The 22001-nt window shown below is 40.4% G+C and overlaps 1 protein-coding gene across 2 annotated transcripts in view; it reads right to left on the bottom strand.

The window, feature by feature from the left end:
* AMBRA1 (autophagy and beclin 1 regulator 1) overlaps window positions 1-22001 on the bottom strand; it is a 123592-nt gene that overhangs the window by 18516 nt on the left and 83075 nt on the right. For both annotated transcript variants that reach the window (XM_072338664.1, XM_072338663.1), the window contains exons 14-15: window positions 21810-21964; window positions 6530-6669 (exon numbers count right to left, since the gene is read on the bottom strand). In XM_072338664.1, the coding sequence (XP_072194765.1) occupies window positions 6530-6669; window positions 21810-21964 (295 nt within the window). The remainder of the gene's footprint in view (window positions 1-6529; window positions 6670-21809; window positions 21965-22001) is intronic.

Consider the following 22001-nt stretch of genomic DNA (forward strand, 5'->3'; position numbering starts at 1 on the left):
AAAGGACATTCTAAAAATAAACATGAGGAAAATGGTACTCGAATGAAGAAAGGTCTATTTAGCAGCGAGGCTAAGGATAAAATCAATGATGACTCGAAGTGGCTGAGATACTGAATTTTCTCTCTGAAGTCTCCACTTAAAAAAAAATAATCCAATGGTATTTATGCAATTAGGAGTAGGAAAAGTCTTTGGTCAAAGACGAAGTCAGGCACAGCAGCTAGTTGTACTCATTAATTTTAAAAGGAAAAAAAAAAAAAGGAAAAAAAAAGTTAACTTTTTGAGGCAGTCACACCTAATATTGAAAAAGTTTGAGTAAAATGGGAAAGTGACAAAAGGCCAAAAAAGCCAACTTAGCATCATTCCTCAGAAAGAAAGTCACATTTAATGTGACAATTACTCTCTCCTAAATGCAACTTTTATTGTTAAGGGGAGTAATGTAATAGAGAAAAGAGAATAAATCTGAAAACAATGAAAGAATGAGCCACATGCAGTAGGCAGGGGGATTTAGTAAGTCAGATAATTGACTGCATGAAATTTAATTGCTTTTGTAGATAGAACTAGAGAAAAAGAAAAGGAAGAGAAGGTGGCAGATGTGATCTGAATAGAATGAAGTAAAGCATCTGGTAACTGTTCTGGAAGTACATGGCTGTGTTCTGCGATAGAAAGATTGCTACTCAGTTCAAGAACCAGTAAGGCCCTGCAGAAGCACAGTGGTGTTATGAACAAACCAGTAAGCAACAGGTTAAGTTTCTTTTACCACTGAGCTCTGAACCAAATTCCCTACCCAAAAGCAGAAAACTATCACTAACGAGTCAGTGCTGCAGCATATCTTGAACTAGGGGAAGGAAACGAACTTGTTAATAACTGAAGACTTAAAGCAACTGTCAGATTTTATCTCCAGAATTCATATACATATTAAATGGAATTGCATGAGGGTATCTTCTACCTAATGCCATCACTCATTGTGGATATCAAATTCACGTACTGAAATAGAAACAAAACTGGAACAAAAACAAAATCAGAAGGAAGATGCTCTTTCAAGCCTCCATATTACCACACTACTTTTCATGTATCTTCAATGACCGAGTCTCTTGGTACTCAGAATAGTCAGGCTTTCCACAGTTTGGAAATAACTCAAGTTTAGTTTTTATTCAAATGTTTGTAAGCAATTTTGTCCCCTTTTTTCATCTTATTTTAATCAATCAAAACACATCTTCAACCTTTACTTAGAAAATACACTGCATTATGGTTAACAGGCAGGAAAAGTTCAGAATGTGGATTTGCTTATTTGGCCACAACCAAAAGACACTGCTCAGATGCAAAGAAGTCATTGGCAGAGAGGACTCTGGCCTAACCAATACCTCCAGCTGCCCCAGTTAACAGATATGGAAATATTCCCTGGGCAGGTTTGCAAATATACCTTGACGACACATAAAGGAAGACAGCTCCTCCTGACTTAATGTTAACTCCATCCTATCAGCAGTTATTCTTAAAAGGAAAAAATAAATAAATAAATAAATAAAAAGCACCAGGGCTTGTGCTGCTGGAAGGTATCATTGCAGAAGGCTGATGAACCAGATGAATGGAATCAACCAGCAGACAGGACATAGCAAGCAGCAGCATTGATTATCATTTCCTTACCAGCACTGATAACTACAGACATTGTCCCAATCCCTAGATAAGAGCATATGCAGTACTCAGAGGAAGAAAAAACTGGACTGACATTTGCAGACAACTGCAAGGATCCTACACAGCACCAGCATTCCTTGTGAAAAGAGTTTTCACAGAATTATTTCACATTTGAGGCAGAGCTCACTTAAAAGAATTAGAATATGTACACTGCATAGCACTGAACTAATTTGAGACTCTTCACACCTACTTTCCAATGAGAAAATTCCATGGGATGTAGTCTTTGAATCAGATACAACTTCAGGAGGCATTTTAATTCCACTGTCAGAGGTTCTGTCTGCTGAAGAAACGTGTCTCTCTTGCATGCAGTTGCCTGCACTACAGAGCAAGCCGTAGGCAAGGTACCTTCGGTGTTCAGTTCTGAAACATCATTCTCAGAACACTGGGGGTTGTAAGGTAATATTTTCAAAAGCATCTGAGCACTGAGATCTTCTGGAATGTACTCCCAGCCACTGGAGGCACTCAAGATGAAATGACAAAGGACTGATATGTGGCCCTGCTTTTCTCCCTTGACAGTCCTTTATAAGAGAAGCCAGCAATTGCCAGAAAGCAGCATGCAGTCTGTTCCTCCTCAATTTCAGTCTGATCTGTTCACGTTCTACAAGACACTTGAGATTCTGCACTGGGGGTGTTTGTGAATGGGAAAGCTCCTGATATGACATGACAGGATAGGAAAGGCTATGAGCACTAAGAATAAAAATCCCTGTTTCATTTAGTAGAGGTATTTCTACTGCATTGGACACTGTGGCTTTCATTCCATTTTGAAAAATATCAAGGATTCAGGAACAGAACCAAGCCTTGTGCTGCAGAGAGCCAAGAAAGACGTACAAAACCCCAGTGAGCACTAGCCATAGTTACATTCGAAGTCAGGCAGCATATGGTGCATGAGAAACAGCCTGGAGGAGGCTAACAAGCAGTAGAAGCTATGCAGAAAAGGCAATGCACAGTAGGATATGAGGTCAGGAGAAATCCACACAGCTCTGCCACACCCCCTGTGCTAGACCTCAAGGCCACAGCGAGTGGTAAATGCTAACCCACCTCATAGCTGCCATCTTCAAATATCTGAGCCTTCTTCACCCACCCAAAAAACTTACAAGCTACTGCAGGAAATCATTTGGTTAGAGGCCTTTCTCTAGTTTACAGTCATAACCTAGCCATAGTGAATGACTAATAAGAAGTATTTAAGTGTCAATAGTTCTCTTTTCTTAAGCATTTAGAGAAGGCTATAGAAGCCCCCCTCTTCAGCCTTCCTTTGTAGGCTGAAGACCCACAGCTGCAGGTTTTCTTAGATAAGCATTTGTTCCACTGACATCACTAGCTGCTTTCCTCAACCACAATACTAGATGGGAATAGCTGAATTTGAAGCTGTTTCTGCTTATGTATCTAGTTTCTTCTACAGCAATACTAACATTCTGCTATCTCTACTGTTAAGTATCTTGTGTTTCATCCTAGAAATAAATTTGTTGCTTTTACAGCCACATGTACTGATGGCTCAATCATCTACAATCAGTGAAAACCTCAGGCCTTTTCCCCTCTGTCACTTTAACTACTGAGCTCAGCATTATTAGTCACTAAGTGCACTTTGTACTATTAAATTCTATCTCATTTCTATAGCTCCAGAAACTTTTAAGGCAATCCAATTCATATATGATACTCTGATCCTTCTCTGCAATGACAAGGTTAGTGTCACATTCTCTGCAAATTTATTCAGCACACCCTTACAAGGTATTAGTGTAAACAGTAATAACAGCCAGCCCCAGAATAGGTCCTGAAGAAGGTCCAACAGTAACTACTTTTGTGATAGTATCCAGCTTTCAATCCTGCTGTATTCCTTCCTTCAGCATACCTTTACTTGCTCCTTACCAAGTCTTATTCCAATTTGTAACAATTTAACTAGATTTAGATTAGCATATCCCAACATGCTAATTGCCTTACTAAAATGTGTTAAGATCTAGAGCAAATCCTTGTATTGTAAATACAATTCTCAGTGATAGGTATCCACCTGCTGTACTTTACCACAGTCAAGTCATATTGCACTTGAACCTACTCCTCACAGTTTTAATTTCCCCTTCCTTCAAAACATATCCCATAAATCTGTGTAATGAGTTGACATTATGGATGGCCAGCATAACCTGACCTTCCCCATTTCTGTCTGGAAGAACAACTATCATCAGTGCTACCCTAACCTAGCAAGATAGTCCTAAACTTCTGATTTTACTTACAATTTGTTTAGATTTCTGGAAGAACTACTTGCATAACCTCTCATTACTAGCACATGAAGTTTCAAGTTATGCTTCACTGTTTGTGTGTTAGTTTGTACTTTTAGCCTACTCAACTCTTTTCCCCTGAACTCTTCAAGTCCTGTATATGAGGCACAGCTGCTACTCCAACCTGTTTATGTTAGCCCTGTAATACTTGGGTTTCTAATGCTTTCATTGTACATGGGAATAAAGACCCGGGGAATTATAACCATCTCAGTTTTTTGCTACTGACCACTGTTTTCTTTGCCAAATTAAAACAGTAGGGGTGTTTTCAGCAGTGCAATGTTTTTTTGGATCCCTGCTGTTCATTAGACTATCCTCGTATCATACTCTGTCAATTGCTTAGTTCTTAATTTAGTATTTCTTCCCTTCTGTATTACTGTCTATGGAAACAAAACAAATACTTTTTGTCTTTCTTTCTCATTTCTTAAGTCAAAGTCATCAGATATTAAGTCTGTTAAGCCAAGAATTACTGAGATGCCATCTACATATAAGAATTTCTCCTCTTTCTCTGATGAGGCAGACCTGGAAAAGGCATCATGGATGCAAACCACTTCAGCTCTGACAGAGTTACTTATTTGCATGTTCTGATGTTAGAGCCTCCATGCAAACTCTCCAGAGCAACGAATATCTAAATATTTATGCACAGATTTTCAAGTCAATCTGTCTGTAATTGGCCTACAAAATGATGCAATTAAGAACAGAACATATCAGGAGTCCTGCTCCAAAGAAGTTCATGTGAAGTCTGCAGTAATCATCAGATGCATCAGTTATTCCAATCCACCAGCAGGGAACCCACTGAAGTGTTCTGATCAAACTACTAATAAATATCCCACCTTTCTATTCAGTGTCCCATGTTTATATTCAAAAAGTTTGCTTGTGTTGAAATTTCTCATGACTGTTGCTAGGATGGAAATAAGGAGACTGAAAAGTGTCAAAGCAAACAGGTGAGCTAAGAAAGGTTTCACAGAGATGCTACAAAAAGACTAGCAGTGCACCTGTAACACACAAAGCAGTTCCTGTTGTGTCTTTAATTAGGGAGATGCCAATAAAAGACATGGCACTCAGCTTGGAGCTACTGTAAGCACCAGAACAGATATTTAACACAGGATGTGGCAAGCTGAAATAGGCAGACCAAGCTTGACTCTGCAGAAGACAGTCAATCAAGACACTTTGATTCCCCTTTTCCCCTTCCTTTCCCCCAGTTTTTGTCCAAGATCATCTTATGAGTCATAATCAGTAGACTAGATCTTACCACTTCTCTACACTGAAGGTAACTTACAGTAACTAGTGTTTGAGAAAAGAAAAGCCGCTACTCCCAAATTATTCCTCTGCTTAGAAAGTACAGAAACTAGACTTGAGGAAAGCCATTTTTCCCAGATGAGAGTGATTACAGCTTATTCCATAATAATATCTTGTAGAAGTTCATGTATAAATAAGGCCTTGATGAAAGATTATGTTCAAGAGAACTAGAGAGCCTTTTGAAGAGCACTGGCATTTTGTGCTATTTAAACTGGTCCAATCTAAATCCTAACAGCAAATTTCACCAGAAGACTGTACTGTATTAGTCACTATTACAATTGTACATATTTATTCTGATTTATGTAGTGGTTCCACGCTGATCATATGACTCTTGACAAGCACCACATGCTTGATCTCATGCGCAACAGATGGAGTCCACATGCGTTTGGTAAGATCTCCAGCAGCGCTGCAAGTTTCTAGCTGCCAGACTCTAATTTATAAGCTCCAACTCAAAAGAATACCAACACAGCTTAATACCAGGAAATAACTGAAGCAGAGAAATCCCTGAAGTACTCCTGTAGAACATGAGAAGCACTGCTTCAAAAGAGCCCCTTGCACAAGATAATGGAGAAAAGGGTCTCAAAGTTTTGTACATAAACCACCAAGAACACTAAAGGTGATTTACACATCGCTGCTCACTCTCAGTCATCATCTGTGTGACACAACATATAAAATAGGTTGTGCTTAATTGCAGGTTTGCAGAGGCAAAGTTATTCATACAGTGCCATAAGGGCTGTAAAAGTGAGGCAAAGTCTATGCATCACACCACTAGGCTTTCAAGTGAGGATCAAAACAATTCACTGGCTTGCTCATAATCATGACAAAGACCTCTGCAGTTCATTGAATCTCATACTTGAACACTGTAATAGCTGATAAGCCTAGGTCAGCAGTTTTCAACCTGTGGATGGTAGATATCAAATGTATCTCTAATACCTTGTATTTGCTACACTCATTGGCAAGTTGTGGAAATCCTAAATCCGAAGAGACTAAAAGACACTGCACTAGACAGTGCATATAAAACAAAGGATTCAGATATCCAAGACAGATATGGGAAATAAAGTGAGCTAATAAGATGTTCCTCGTAAGTCAGCAAAACTAACAAAGACAGTATGAGACAGTGTTAACACTGCTGTAGTCCAAAAGGAGTATCATGACTACTTGTTTGAGGAAGGCACCTCAAGTACAATGCCCCAAGCATTGAGAAGACATCTTATTCCCAGCAGCCTAAGAACAGAATAATGAAAGCAGTTATAACTCCATATAAAGCAAACACTTACTCTGGTCGGCAAATCACCAGATCCCCTTTGTTGGTGCCATATGCCAATCCCAGGCCTGGTTCAGGCAGCCAGCGAGCAGAGTTTATGCTGACGTGTCTTCGCTGGTCAGCAGGCATCGGGTACAGAACATTGAAAACTCTCTGAAACAAAGACAGAAAGTTACTTGATGAGACAAAAGGCAGAACAGCCAAGGAGGCTCAAATAAAAAATGTTCAGCCTCCCTGCAGCAACAAAGCTGACGAAGGAGACACATCACTTTACAGGATGTTAAAAGAAACCACTAATCCAGCAGCAAGAGCAAGCATTTGCTAGAGACACATACACCTGCCCCTAAGTGCTTAACAAACAGATTGGCACATAGCTGCAGAACATAAGAAATCCTGCCACCACAAGATTCTGCATGTCATTCAGTGGGCTGCAGAGTTAAAGTGATGGGAACAAATAGCACAGCCATCAGACAGCAAGACAACTAGATCCCTTCTAGCCTTCACTTCTCATCTTAATTCACCAGGGAGGAACAGGAAACTGGCAAGTGCATAGGCTTTCAGCATCAACAGTTCATTTTTTTTCCATTAAACTAAACAAACCTTACCCAGAAATAATATACAACTCATATTTTAAATCATTTAAACAGTCTTCTGAAAACGGCTCAGTTTGACCACCTCCCACAACAACAGGGCACAGATGAGATAAATTAATGTCCAGAGATTATCAGAATGGCACAAGTCTGCAAGTAACAAATCACTCAGTTCACATTCCCTTGCATCCATTTTACCAACACTAAAATGAGAGCTGAAGAGCTGTTAAGACTGAGGGTAGTTAGCACAGCTGTAAAACTGTTTCCTAAATACTGCTGTAATATAGCAGAATGAAAGTTCCTTGCACCTGTAGGACAAATATTAAGCTCCGCTCTCTGGTCTGCACTAGTTTGGTATCTTCAGTGTATGGGCTTGAAAAGCAAAAACAACGAAACTGATCAGATTATATCTAAGCAGATAATTTCCAGCTCTGAAAAGCAAACACCTTTTCTACAGCTCAATGCTTTCTTTCCATCTGCTAGCCAGCAGCTTGTGTTGGTATGCAATTTGGACTTGGAAGCTACACTTTCAATGGGTTAATTCCAAGTTGAGACACAAGTTTTTCTGAGGGGCAATCATCTGTCCATCCCCAGTGGATTCCAGATTCCTCAGAAAATAGGAATGGTGCTGGACCAGAAAGCATGGAAGAGAACTAGGATGCACTGGAACAAGAGGATGAAGGTAGACAGGAATGCAAAATAACCACCACTGCACTACTGAGATGGCCTGAATTAACAGTTCCCAGCATGGGTCTCATTAGTTAGCATTACAGACTGGGTCTAAGGACAACAGCTTATGTACCTGCTTTTCCCTACAACTCTACCCCCCTCCCCACATGTTGCTTATCTGATAGTTTAACTTGATCAATCTGAAGTGGATACCATTCAGCTGTACATCCTCCAATAGCTAACACCTACAACCTTCATCTGGACCATCTTAATGCCAAAAAATCAAGTCAGGGCAAAAGAATGTAACAACATTATTTCCCATAATCAGTAACACTTGTAACCTGTTCTCTGAGGAGTCCACATCAGAAAAGAAAACTGCCCTTTAGGATCTCACTTGCATGACAGAAGCTGGTCATTCTTTGCCCCAGATATCTCTCAGCAGCCAGCAGCATTTAGAGAAGCTCAGCACTCAAAGGAACAGGCCCTTTGAGGTTTATGTAGCTCTTACCCATCCCTGTCACATTTTCCCCCATTCTTCCCCTAGCTTTTTGTGTAAAGGGAAAGAAGGGGAAAAAAAAAATAAAAATCAGACATATGTTGCAAACACTTGTTACCATGGAGATGATGGTGCACTCTGAGATGGGGAGACTAGATTTTGAGTAGGAGGAGGAGGAAAGGGAAGGGGAGTGGTGCTCCAGAGCTGCAGCTTTCCAAATCAATCAAGAACAGCAAGAGTATTCTATCATACCCTTCTTCAGCTAGTCAGAAAAACAGTTTCTTTTATCCTGAGAACACCTCTGTAAAGCATCACAGCTAAGAAGTGTCCTGCTAGAGGTAGCCCTAAGTTCTCTCACTGCAGGTCAGCTTGCATAGCCGCTGTCCCACAGGCTCACAAAACAGTCACGCAAAGGCAGGGACTTGCCAGCTCCTGATCAGCATCCAGGTGTTCAATGTAAATGGCACCCAATGGAAATCCTGACAACCTGCAAACATGTTGGCTGAGGACACAATGTCAAAGGCAAGATGGCTTAAGAATCCTGTACAAGAAGAGATGCTTCATCACTCCACATCTTCATACACTTCTAAACACACCAAAAAGCTCCCCTCCCCTGCTGCTTCCCACTCCCACGCTAATGGGACAACTCCATGCAGCGTTAAGGGTGATGACATCCGTACGTGCGGTAATTAGTACAGAAAAAACAAGAGCAGCTGTACTGGCATAATCACCACTCGCAGCAGTAACCAGGACCCAGCTAATCAATCTGATGCAGTCATACAGATTGGCTCTTGCAATTGCATCCATTAGCAAGACCCCCTACTCTACCCACAGAGGAGGGAGGAAAAAAAAAAGTTCCTTCAACATCAGCAGGCAGGTCCCTCTCTTCAAAGGAGGTTAGAAGTCTTCCAGGAAACACAGATCATAGCTAATTTGTTTTGGGGGTTGTTTTTTTTTTTGTGTGTGTTTTTTATTTATTTATTTATTTATTATTTTTATTTTTTGCCTCTCTTGCTAAATTGTATAAAGTTACTGAGATGCTTCAGCCAAACTACTCAGCCTGAAAATATCGTAGGGTGACTGCATATCTTTGCCAGTGGGATTGTCATGTAATCACAGAACACCCCAAGTTAAAGGGACCTGAAAGTCCATGCTTTTCAGGTCTGAAATTCCAGGAATAATGTTCCAAGTTCTTACTGGAATCTCAAACTGACACAATTCTTCAACTTCTGCATCAAGAGACTACTGCCAGTCCTCAAACACTCTTACAGCTAGCAATAAAAATGCAAAAAGTTGCTAATTCTCCACTTCCCTTTCTTTAGGGCTGGTCCACAAACTAGCTGTGGGCCACATGCAACAGTTGATGCTCAAGGGTTTGAGAACCACTGTTGTAAATGTCCTCTGATCTTTAAGGCACCCACCACATCATACCACAGTCTCCAGAGAGATTATATTTAATAGGTTAGCATTTTAATTTTGAACAAACATGCTGAATCACACTATCAGTCCATAATCACTGTCAGCAGTCACATCAAGCTTCCAGACGATTCACCATAGCCAATGGCAAACTCTCCCATGGTACTGCTGTACTACTAATCCAATATTACAGAGCCACACCATTAGATGTGGCTACACAGCATTTTATTAAGTTGGCAGCTGCAATTCATTTGTTTTCAGACGCCGTTCTGAAACAAGGTTTTGAATGATATGTTTCTCTAACAATAAACACTGTAAAGTCTGGGAATGGGGAGCTTCAGGAGTTGCCCCATCAGGCATTTCAGAATATCCCTATGGAAGCTTGAGCCCAAACAAGCATCATCAGTTTGGCAAGCAGCTCTCTTCTTGGCAGCAGAATAAACAGACTGTCATGTCCGCAGGCAAGAAAGTTCCTGCCCCTTTCCTTTAGTAGCCACACAACCCAGGTTACATTATACAGAACAGCTACTTGACTGTTGCCTATATTTGTAGAAAACTATGCCTCCACACTTCAAGGAGATTCCAAAGAACTCCATGTCTCCTCTAAGTGCAAGGCATGCTGGCAAGGAGCAAAATCTTCCTCCAGGAATACCAAACTGTCTAGGTAGCTAAGCTTCCACACAGAAGGCAACAGCAATACAAAGAGAAAGGAATACTCACTGAGAAAATGCTGGTTATTACCATTTTACATGCCTATAACAACGGAAGTGTAAGGAAAGGTTTGGCTGGGTCATTTATGCCCGTGCATTTCTGCTTTCAAAGACTGCTCCAGAAGCAACTACTTACCTCTTTGGTGTGCCTTTCCACCCTCCCTCGACTTCTATGACTAATCAAGGAGTAACACTGAATTCATATGGGAAAAAGATGGCTCAAAGAAAGAAGGGCTATAAGGCAAGAGAAAAGGCAAAAAACCAAACCAAAACAAAAAACAAACAAAAAAAGACAAACAAAAAAAAAACAAAACCAAAAAAAACCCAAACAAACAAAAACCAGCCCCCCAGAAGTATTCAGCAAGACTGCTTCATGCAGAGCACCTGAAGTCTATCACTGTTGTTCTCCCTCCAACTTGTCAGTGTTGGCACATCAGCACTGTGGCACCTGTTACAATCACTCAGATATTAAACTAAATATTTACTTATGGCAGAGAGCCAGAGAAGCTGCATGACAATCAACAGCTTCAAGGAATCCTTCCCAACCATCCTTCCTTCATCATCAAGCTGCTGACTTGAGTGTGTTGTGCCCTGGGCACAACACATATGCATAGAGCTAGACAGTTAATTTGTACCTGCCCTGGAGGAGAAGGAATCCATTTTGCTGCAAGGCTTCTCCTCTTCAAAGCCCTACAGTTAGTTATTGACCTCGTGCTTCACTCTTTCCCTCCTGTTCCATCTCAGAGAAGTTGCTACCATTTAATAACACCATTCAAAGTCCACCTTCTACTTCTATTTATGGGATCCACCAATAATAAAAAGCTGGACCAGGATCCTGCCAGTCAAAGCAGCAGGCTGCCCCAAGCCTGAGCCGATGCCAGTTGGCAGCAGTGCTGCACCACTCACCTGGGCTGAGTAGCTCCAGGACTGGGCAAGCTGCAAGCACCATGCTGCTTGCACAGCCAGTTCTTTGCTCACAGCAAAAGAAAGCAAGGGAGTACTGATGACTGTTTCTTCAGCAGAGTACAACCTATCTTCTCCTTCTTGCTGGCACCCAAGAAGGACAAAAACATATTTTGAAGCTGGAGGAGAAGAGAAAGTTGGCGCGGTTGGGCAGGGAAACTCAGCAGGAACTCTTGTGTTTTATCTTTTTAAATTCAATAGAGACATTTCTGCTCTCAACTAGATGCATCTCCTTTCAAGATGCCAATAAATTTCAAGCCATTACCTTTGCTTAGCCCAGGCAGTAAATTGGGCTGCTAGATCAGCCTTGATAAAGAGTGAGTGGGGAGGGGGTGCAGCTGTTCACTTGTTTACATGGTGAAATCTTGTCATCCGTGAAGCTCCATCCTGACAGGTAAAAGGAGAGGAAAGACTGGAGCAGATGAGGTTGGTTTATCAGGCACTAGGCTAAAATTTAATTATTAATTTTCAACTGAGTCTGTGCTGTCACCAGAGGCAAGCTGTGAAAACACACAGGAAGAAAAACATCTAGTGTGCTAATCCAAACAGGGCTGAAGGGCACAAGAAGTATTAAAAAGGAACTGTGCAGGGAGGTGCAAGTAAGAACAGAATGCTAGGAACTAAGGTACAGAATGTAACCTGAACACAAAGATGGCGAGTGCATCGAAAGCATCAACCTGAACATCAAGTTGCAAAACAAACACTATCCCGCATGGGGCTGCCTCTTCCCTGAGAATAATACTGGCCCAAAGCTACTGCATCAAAGGACACAGGACAAAAGGGCAAGTAGATTTAACTTGTAGTGCCCAGGAAAGAACAAGAGCTCTCACCACAGCTCTAACTTGACGCTGACGGCAGGCACAGAGATGTGAGACCCTGTCCACCCCATGCTCTGTTCCTGGCTCTAGCATTCTTCCTCATCCATACAGCTGTCATACACTGCTTCCTGGGCAGCAGACACTCTTTACCAGGGGACTGGTAAAATCCAAAGCCACCCTGACTTGGGTTGCAGAGAAAAGAGGTTCAAAAAGAGAGTTACAAGAAAAAACAGACCTGTGCAGGCACAAGAGACAAGTACTGACAGCACAACTAAGTATCTATACACATACACTGTAGATCAACAGAGTACTCTTTGTATGGATACAGGTTATACCATCACAGTAACTGTGGGGACAGCACAGCTTTTCAGTGTAGCTGCAATTATGCTAGTGCTTTAGACTGTACAGATACCTCATTAAGTAATACACTTTAATAAACTAACCTACATGAGCCATGTAATAAGATGCAATCTTAAAAGCACAATCAATTCACAGCACTGCATTGCATTCACTGAAGTTACATCTGAAAGCAAAGGCTACGTACAAAGAATATTCAAACAGCAGTAGTAGCAGCTTGTAAAAAAACTGCAAACTGCACTTGTGATTTGCAGAGCAGCAGATGAGGTGCAGTGACAGGATGAAGGCACAAGCAGAGTGAAAACAAAAGCAGTACAACTAGGACTTCATGCACTTTGCATTTTCCCATCTGCCCTTCATCTTTGGCTCTGCAATCTGACTTTGAAATTTCAGAAGTTTATAATCTTGCCTTTTTTTAATTGCAGTCACACTACTGAGACTGAACCTAAATCAATTCAAGATGGCTTTCTGCCTTACTCACCCCAGGGGGGTGTTGCCACTGAAAGATCTCACCTGGTACATTTTTTAAGTCAATGTATTCGCATCTGACATTAGCATATTGGGTACGAAGCAGCTGTAAAGCATCTACTGCTCCACTAAAAGCAATGCATGTTCTCTGCTTTGCTGCCAGGAAGCCACCTGCATCGCTGACTTCTATAATGCTGCCAATTACTTTAAACAGCTCTTTGTTCTTTTTTTTTTTTTTTTTTTTTAAGGTCCAGAAATATAATAAGAAACAGACATCCTAACCTGACCTCCTTAATAAATAACACTCTCCCTTTTTTGCTTAGATTATCATTCTTCACTCCACCTTCTATTTATGAATTTCAATAAAGCTGCTGAAATTGAGGCTTATATTGTGCGCTGCCACAAAACCTACAGACCTCTGCAGCAGAATTCAGCTTGTCTAAAGCAGAGGGCCTTGAAGGCAAAGTAAAACAAATACTCTTTGGAATAATTGACTGATGGATTGATATATTAATCCAAAAGACAATGTGCATCAATCTATGTTTTGTAATGAAGCAAATCTCCCTTCTGGAAGGAGTCTCCTTTCTGTACCTATTTGCAGATGTAAAGAAAAAGGCATACATTTCCAATGATCAGAGAGGAAAAAAAAAATTGCTCTATTACTCTAAGTCTCCTCTTATTAAACAGGTTGGACTGTGCTGCACTCATCCCCTCCCCCAGAGCTAATTCCTGCCCACAACAGACACGTCCTTCCATTAGATCTTCTCCGTTAAAATGGAAGAAGCAAAAATAATGCACTTATCTTTTTCGACTTGTCAGTCTTATCCTCAAATGGATCTTATCATCTAATGCTCAGCACAAATAAAATTTCTTTCAACTCCATTTATCTACCCCAGACGCAATAAGATCATACATGAAATTCTTCTTCATTCTTTACTGATACATCAAACCTCTTCCTGCCTTTTTCTGCATCTGTTGCCAGTGCTGAAAATCCTTGCCTTGCTTTCTGAGCGATGGCGAATTAACTGAGAGCTAATCCTTTATTTTCAGCAACCACTGAAACCTTAACTGGGGAGACTTGATCTATTTCCTAAAACAAGACAGAATCTGAAGTGCCTGCAGATTAACCAAGAAACTTTGCACAAATATAAAGCATTGTCAGTTCTTCCTGACCATACTTGGTCACATAACTTAGTGCTGATCAGGAGAGGTTTCATTACAGCACTCCTCTCCTCAGGCTTCTCTTTAGCAGTTCCTCTCTTCAGGCAAGCTCTTGGCATTATATCACCTGGTACTTCATCTCACAAGTCTGCAAGTCCAACTACCCAGTAGTTTTTAAATAACTAAACATTAACAAGAGCTAGGTTACATAAAGAAGCCGATTATTTCAGATAACAAAGCTCTCACCATGAAGATAACACTCTTGAGGTGAAGGAGCTCATTAATTTGCTACCATCCTCCCAGAGGCTGCAAAACCAGGATAATACCTGCAAAAAGCCCTTTCGGCAACTGGTTCAAGCCTGGATCCAAAAACTAGGGCTGAGTAAGCAAGAAGCTGCCAAACAAAACAATTGTGCTTTCAATCAGGCGTGTGTGTGGCTGGAACAGATGAAAGGACAGAAAAAAGAATGCCAAAGGGGGTGTTAGCAAGACAGAAGATAGATACGTATATATTCAGTGCAGACACAAAAGTGAACTGAACTGTGCAAGCAGGACTGTGCCCCCAGCTATTGCTGTCTCCTGCAAAAATCACTGACAGCTGTCAGTGCTGGAACAATCTAATAAAAATATGGTCACTTCTGTGGCAAAAGGAATGACAAGCCTCTTTATTTTTGCCTTTAACTCAAGACTGCAGTCCAAAAGCACTGCCTCTGAATTCCCCATTAAATGTCACACTAAGACTGTAACAGTAAAATCCACAATATGTTAAAGATCTAATGACAAGAGCAAAGGATGTGAGCACAGCTGCCATTCCACCCTACTCTTTGTCTGCTGAGCCTCAACAGAGTGGCATACAAGATCAAGTGTCAACAATATGTTGATGACAGAGCTATATGCACCCTCATCTGGGTGATAAGAGGCTGTCATCCAGCTGCCTACACGTCTGGAAGGAATAACTAGTGGAGAAAAGAGCTAGCTTAAATTTAATTCAAGAAAAATCGCATGAAGAGGTACTGAAAAAATCTTCATGAAATTCCGCAGGTCTTCCCAGACTGCGGTGACTTAAGCACGAGCCAAGCAGCAATTTACCAAAGCTCCTTTTCCTCAGGGTGACCTCGATAAGATGACTGAACCTAAGTCATCTCAGAAGTGGAACCATCTTTGCCATAATTATTCCTACCGAGTTTATAACTATGTTCCCAACTGCACTGAAACAAACAATAGCTACTGCAGGGCAAACAGGATCATGATTTTACATAAACTGCTGTAGCTCAGCCTTACTAATTCTGGCCTCCACATTAAACAAGAAGTCTTAGCTCCTATTATTCTATCCCACAAAGTAAGCCCGTACTGAACGGATGCCATCTTCCTTCACACAAATTTGTTACAACCAATACTGCACACGTTTAACCGTTGCATGAGATATCAGCACAGTATTTTCTAAAGGTAACCCACTCAGTTAAGTTTCTAGTTTAAGTTCTGACCCAGCAGCTGTTGTGCAGACATGGGTGAAACCAATCAAGATAACAATTTCACTACCTGATTCCAAGATGCTATTTATTCATTTATACCCAAACATGCAAATCTATGGAGTTTTTCAAGCCATCTGCAACGCTAATGCAGCACAGCATTTTCTGATAGTGAATTTACTTCTTATCTGCAGCACCCTACATAAACAGTGCTTCCCCCAGCATAAGTTTTGGATGCCCTGTTTTATAGAAGTAACTAGAATCTACTGATTGATAGAGCACAACCAACCATTTGGCCTTAACAAGTCTATCATATGCTCCTCACTGTATCAAAATGAGAGATTTCCTTTATCAATAAGAACAGGGTTCTACCCCTATGTCCTCTTCCTAGTACCAAGAAAGACATTTAGTCTCTGACTTAGCTTGGACTTTCGATTGTGAGAGAAGCATCTGCATGGTTCAATTTCTGCCAGCAGCAGAAAATTTCTCAGGGTGAAAGTGGATATACTACACTCTGCTCTATTCAGAACAGTCAAGAGCTCCCTCTGTCCACCTGTAGATGTCAAAGTCTCTCTCAAATGATGACATGAGAGACAACACATGTTTTTTCAGTAACATAGCATGAAGTTGGTACTGTTTTTTGTTTGTTTGTTTGTAAACTGTTGTTGTTTACAGACGTATGTCAGTTCACCTGAATTCTTCTGATGGAGCTGACTTGTTACGGTAAGCCATCTCCACATGTTGTCATCAGTTTACTTTTTACATTACAGTTCTGTCAGAACTCTTGATAACTCCTGTCTCAGTGAAGCAAATGTGCACAGCCATTTGCTATCAGGCATAAAGAGCCTTCACTTACAGCTGCAGGAGCACTCACAACTCACCAAAGTAAGTCAATGAGGTGTGGCAATGCCATCTCCTTTGCTGCCCATACTGAATACATTCTGTTGACACTTGCACACAGCTCAGAGTATTCAACACAATTTGACATCTTCTCACATGTTCTGTGCATTCTCCCAGTTAAGAGTTAATACTCTGAAAGAAAGCTTGTTTCTGTGCTGAAACTTGGTGCACCTTTCTACTTCAGGCTTTTCTTCCCGCAGTATGTGGAATTCTCTTGTTTAGAATGAAGTGCACACAGCTCTTTCTGTCCAGACTACTGACCAACCACTTCAACAGGATCTTTCCCACTGTCAGAAGTTAATTCTGGGCTTTTTAACTTACCAAGAGCTAAGTCTGGATTTTCCTTTTACATTCAAATCACAATGCAGTGCCTGAGACAGGAATTGGTTATGTCATGTTACTCCCCACAAACTACACGATTAGTTCTTTAGCTTTGTGTCAATTAAGTATTCAATCATCTTCAAGAATCTTATTCTCCTCAGTTTAAAAATTCCTTTCTGAGTTTTATTTTAACTTGAATTACAGCAATTGCATTTTTGTGATTTCAGAGTTAGCTTTGTCTGGGTAAAACAAAAACAAAAAGTTAAGTAACGTGAGGACATCAGAATTTGTGAATGCCAGGAAAAAAAAAAAAAACCTCCAGTCTTCTCACTAATATCCATTGGCAACAGACCAAGGGCATTATGATCCTCACAATTCTAAGTTCCCAAATATTGAAGTTCACATTATTCTATATTCTTTAGCTTCCATGTACTCCTGGAGTCATAGAAAATACAGAAGTCATCCCAGGACCAAGCAGCCTGAAAGCAGATACTTATTCAGATCACCTCTGCCTACAGTTTCAAAATAGGCTGCAAAATCCTGTGTTCTTTCTCCAAACCTCCCATCTCCGAAACTCATCTGTATTAGGACAATTCCCAGCACCGCTGCTTCCTGCACCACCCCTAGCTGCTAAAAGCAGCTACAGGCAGATTTCAGACATGTTTGTTAGTCGCCAAAAGAAAAAAGAAACAAAACAAGGTTTATGCATAACATTCCTGTTAAAAGTCAGGACTACTCGCAAGCTTTTAAGTCTAAATATGAAAAAGAAACTTGCTCTTTGGCAAAGGCAGGTTTCTATCTCAAATGCTAAGCAGATTAAATTTAAAGGAGTAAGCAGAAAGAGCATGGATCTCTAGCTCATGATGCTATCACAACTGATCAGAATTTACCACTTTTACTTCATTTCTAAGCACAGTTCATAATTAAAATCATGGTTCTGACCTATTTAACTCTACCCAATCTCTCTTAAATAGAAGAACCAAGACGTATACAGATTATCAAGATGCTCCATGATAATATCCAGGACACTTCCCTTCAGCTCTGCAAATTATACCACCAGCCAGGATATTTCTAGGTGCTATTGCAGGTAACAGCGCTAATTACCTGCATCTTCAAAACTTCTATTGCAACAGGAAGATGAAGAAAACAATCTGAGGAATGGAAACTTGCATTACCCTTACTACTAGTCAGGGATGCAGAGAAAGGAAACAGAAGTAATCACTGTATGTCACTTCTCAGCAGGTTGCCAAGCTTTGACAACAACTTAGGAGCCACACTGCCAAGCCTTGTTCTCCCAATGCATTGACAGGTAGTCAGATGGTGTCAGGAAGGAAGGAATAATCCTGAGACACCTTGTAAGAATTTGCATACTATCTGATACAGCGTTTCTTTTGAATTTCTCTCTGGGGAGTTCTGCAAGTAATGCACAATTAAAACATCCACAAAGAACTGCTTTAGAACATGGCTATGACTTCTTTTTAATTAAGAAGTTGAGCAATAATTGCTTTGTATTACAAACTGTTGGCACAGAAGCAGCGAGGATGCTTTCTGATTCTCTCTAATGTACACATTAGAGATAGAAGAATACAGTTCCACCAGCACCTTTTCTCCTATGCTTCTTTCTACTGCATGCTGGCCAAGCTGCAAACAGGTTTTTACTCAGTGGAATATGAATGCAGCAGTCACTGTAAAGATGGTGAGCTATGAATAAAGTTTCCTACTTAAAGTTCTATTTTTACTTTGCATGTCCTAAAAAGCATTACAAACTTATGGAGCTATTGCTAAACTCAAGACAGAAGAAGCGCCAGTTCTTCTGGCGCCAGTAGTTGATTTACTAATTTCTACAACTAGATGAAGGAATAACATTTGCAAGATTAACAGTTTTATGCTTGAAAAACAGTCCAGCAGACTGCACAAAGACAACCAACAACACACCAGAATGCTGAAACTAAACCCAACGTCATCCGACAGGAAGGCTCTTAAACCAAATTAATTTAAATTGGTCTAGTTGTGACCCTGTCACATAGGCAGAAAGCTGAAAGACCAAAGCAGTCAGAAATGAGACATTTTAAACGTCTTTAATCATGGTGCAGGAAAGGGGAAAAACAGCAAATTAGTTAACAAACCCTGCTAGACTGGATAGATTTGAGAATGTGGGGGAAAAGCTTTTGGAAGCTAAAAATAAACGTGCAAGAAAGATGAAAAAAGCAACCTTTAGAATACATGCACACCATCTGGAGAAAAATAATCCAGAACTACAGCAGATGAAAAAGACAGGGGTGCAGTGATGCAAAGCAAGAGCGAGAAAAATTGTACAAAAATTTCAAGGTACCATAACAAAAAAAAAGTAAATTAATGTAAAATTAAAGCTCCGTATTAAATAATAATAATAATAATAATAATAATAATAATTAAAGCTGAAAAACAATTCTCTGTGGAGTTCTGGTAAGACTCCGTTTATCACATTATGTACATTCATCACACTACATATGTAGGAAAGATAGGAATCTTATGATGTTCAACAATGACAAGTGTATAGTCCCATATCCAGGGAGAAATAACCGTAAGTACCAGAACAGGTGTGGGATGACTTGATGGAAAGAAGCTCTGCAGAAAAGGATCTGAATGTCCTGATGGGCAACATGCTCAACATGAGCCTGATGTGCCTGAGTGTGAGTGATGTGCCTGAGTGGCCTAGAAGGCCCATGGTATCCTGGAGCACATAAAAAGGATTGAGGCCAGCAGATCAAGAGAGGAGATCCTCCCCCTCTACTCTGCCTTGAAATGCCACATCTGGAGTACTGTGTCCAGTTTTGGAGAAGACTGAGGGGAGATCTTATCAATGTTTACAAATATCTACTGGGCAGGAATAGATGGGGCCAGTGCCCAGTACAGAACGAAGGGCAACCGGTACAAACTGGAACACAGGAAGTTCCATCTGAAAATGATGAAAACTTCTCTACTTTTTGGCTGACAGAGCACTGGAACAAGATGCCCAGGAAGACTGTGGAGTCTTCTCCTCTGGAGATATCCAAAACCAGACCAGATGCTGTCCTATGTAACCTACTCAAGGAAACCTTCTTTAGCAGGGATTGGACTAGATGCTCTACAGAGATCCATTCCAGCCTCTACAATTCTGTCATTCGAATATATACCAGAATTAGGGGAAAAAATAGCTCTTTTGGAGAGAATTTAGGATTTAAAAACCTAAAGCTAGGAGACTGAAATACAAGAAAAGATTAAGGGAATACAAAGCATTACTTCGCTAAATGATGACTAAGAGCAAGGATACAAGCATCTAAAGTATAACAGACTCTGGGGAAAGAAGGTATGTGCAAAATGGAAATGAAAAAATAAATGGAAAATATTGGAATGGAAGATTCAGACCAAAGCTTACTGATTTTGTTAGTTACACAACATGTGTCCAAAAAAAAAAATGGTTATAAACTACAGCAGCTGGAGCTTAGGGAAAAGGTAAAGAAAGGATGAGAGGAATTAATCTTATCATAGCTTTTTATGCAAAGAGACGTGATTTTAGCTAATAGGACTTCTTTACCTTAACTTACTCTGATACAATACAAAGACTATGGAAAGTGACACTCCCTTGTCTGGCACTGAAAACTGCTTCACTAGGATCTGAAAATGACTGAAAAATGAATCAGTACCAAGGCAAACTAGAAGGATCTAGCAGGATACTAAATCCACGTAATTAGCAATGCTGTCATATCCACACAGTTTTCACCAACCATACCGATTTGGTTCACTAAAGAATATCTTCATTATCGGTCTTCCTTTGCCTCATTATGTGGAGCAGGTGATGAAGATAAACATAAATTTTAACACTGGCTGATAAAGCAGCTCATGTAACAACGTAGCTGACATGACCCTCCCTGAATAATGAGCAGCCTAGACAGTAACTACAGAGCATGAAGTTGAATCTAGCACTCTGGGCCAGAGGTAAATTCTCTCCCTACCACCAGGCCACTAGTCAAATGGTCCAGCGCAATTCCTGTACATCATTATGAAGGCTCTGCCAAAAGTAAAATAATCAGAAGGCCCTTTAAAAAGACAGAGATATAGACAGAGTTCAAAAAGCTGTCCATGGAAGAAATTACACTATAATCAAGTTATTCCCCAAAAGTGAAAAGGCTCTTACATAGTTATTCTTTATCTCCTGCAAGATGCCTGAATATGTGGCAAAAAAAATAATAATAAAAAAAAAATAGTACTGAGTCCAAATTTCAGCTTCAGAAACTATCTCCTAAACTATTACTGAGCAGCTGTCTTTCTCTGCTGATGAATGAAGCAAGCTGTATACATTCTCCTAACTCTGTGTCCGTTTAAATACAGTTTTCCACACATTCTGAATAGTCAGAGTGGGTCACAGCTCAGCAACAAAGCCTAAGTACAGAAAAGAAATTCTGTTCCCAAAGCTGGACTACATATACATAGAAAGCTCATCAATACTTAGCTATGAACACCCTATTTGGCAAAAAACATGATAAGGTTCATGGTAAGCAAGTCTAATATGAAACCACTGTTGGCCGCTCCAGGAAGTTAAGTCTCTTTTAGGAACGTCAGCCAATACACTCCCTCACAGTTAAGCCAACTGCAGTGCCACAAGACAGATAAATAGTAACCCCCCAAAATAGAAAACACCTACTAAGTACTGTGAGTGATATCTAAACTTATGATAATGCATATATGAAACTGAATATTTGTTTGTCATTATATTTGAAACCACAGTATAGTTTTAAAATTCTGCTAATATTTATATTCTCCTGTCATGTTTGCATACCTGTGTGATAAATCCCTACATGTGTTTATCATTCAGCGAGCCTGGAGCATGTTACCTTTTCGGTATCATAAACCAGAAACTAAGTAGAAGGCCAGAGCCAAAGGAGCATGACACCACTGACAAAAAAATCACAAAAACAGAATATACACATACTCACCCTCATAGAGGTTTCTCCACCATGGGGCTGTTGCAGCCTGAAGACTTGAGCAACCATGTGTTCTGTGGAAGGGTGCAATAGGATCCGCCGGGAAGCCAGTCCCACCATTACATATCTGCCCATTGGAGACAGGCTCACAGAAATAGCATTAGGGCCTACAAAACAGAACAGTAGTTACTTCTCTCAAAGGTT

Source organism: Excalfactoria chinensis, chromosome 5 (genome assembly GCF_039878825.1).
Source record: "Excalfactoria chinensis isolate bCotChi1 chromosome 5, bCotChi1.hap2, whole genome shotgun sequence".
NCBI lineage: Eukaryota > Metazoa > Chordata > Aves > Galliformes > Phasianidae > Excalfactoria > Excalfactoria chinensis.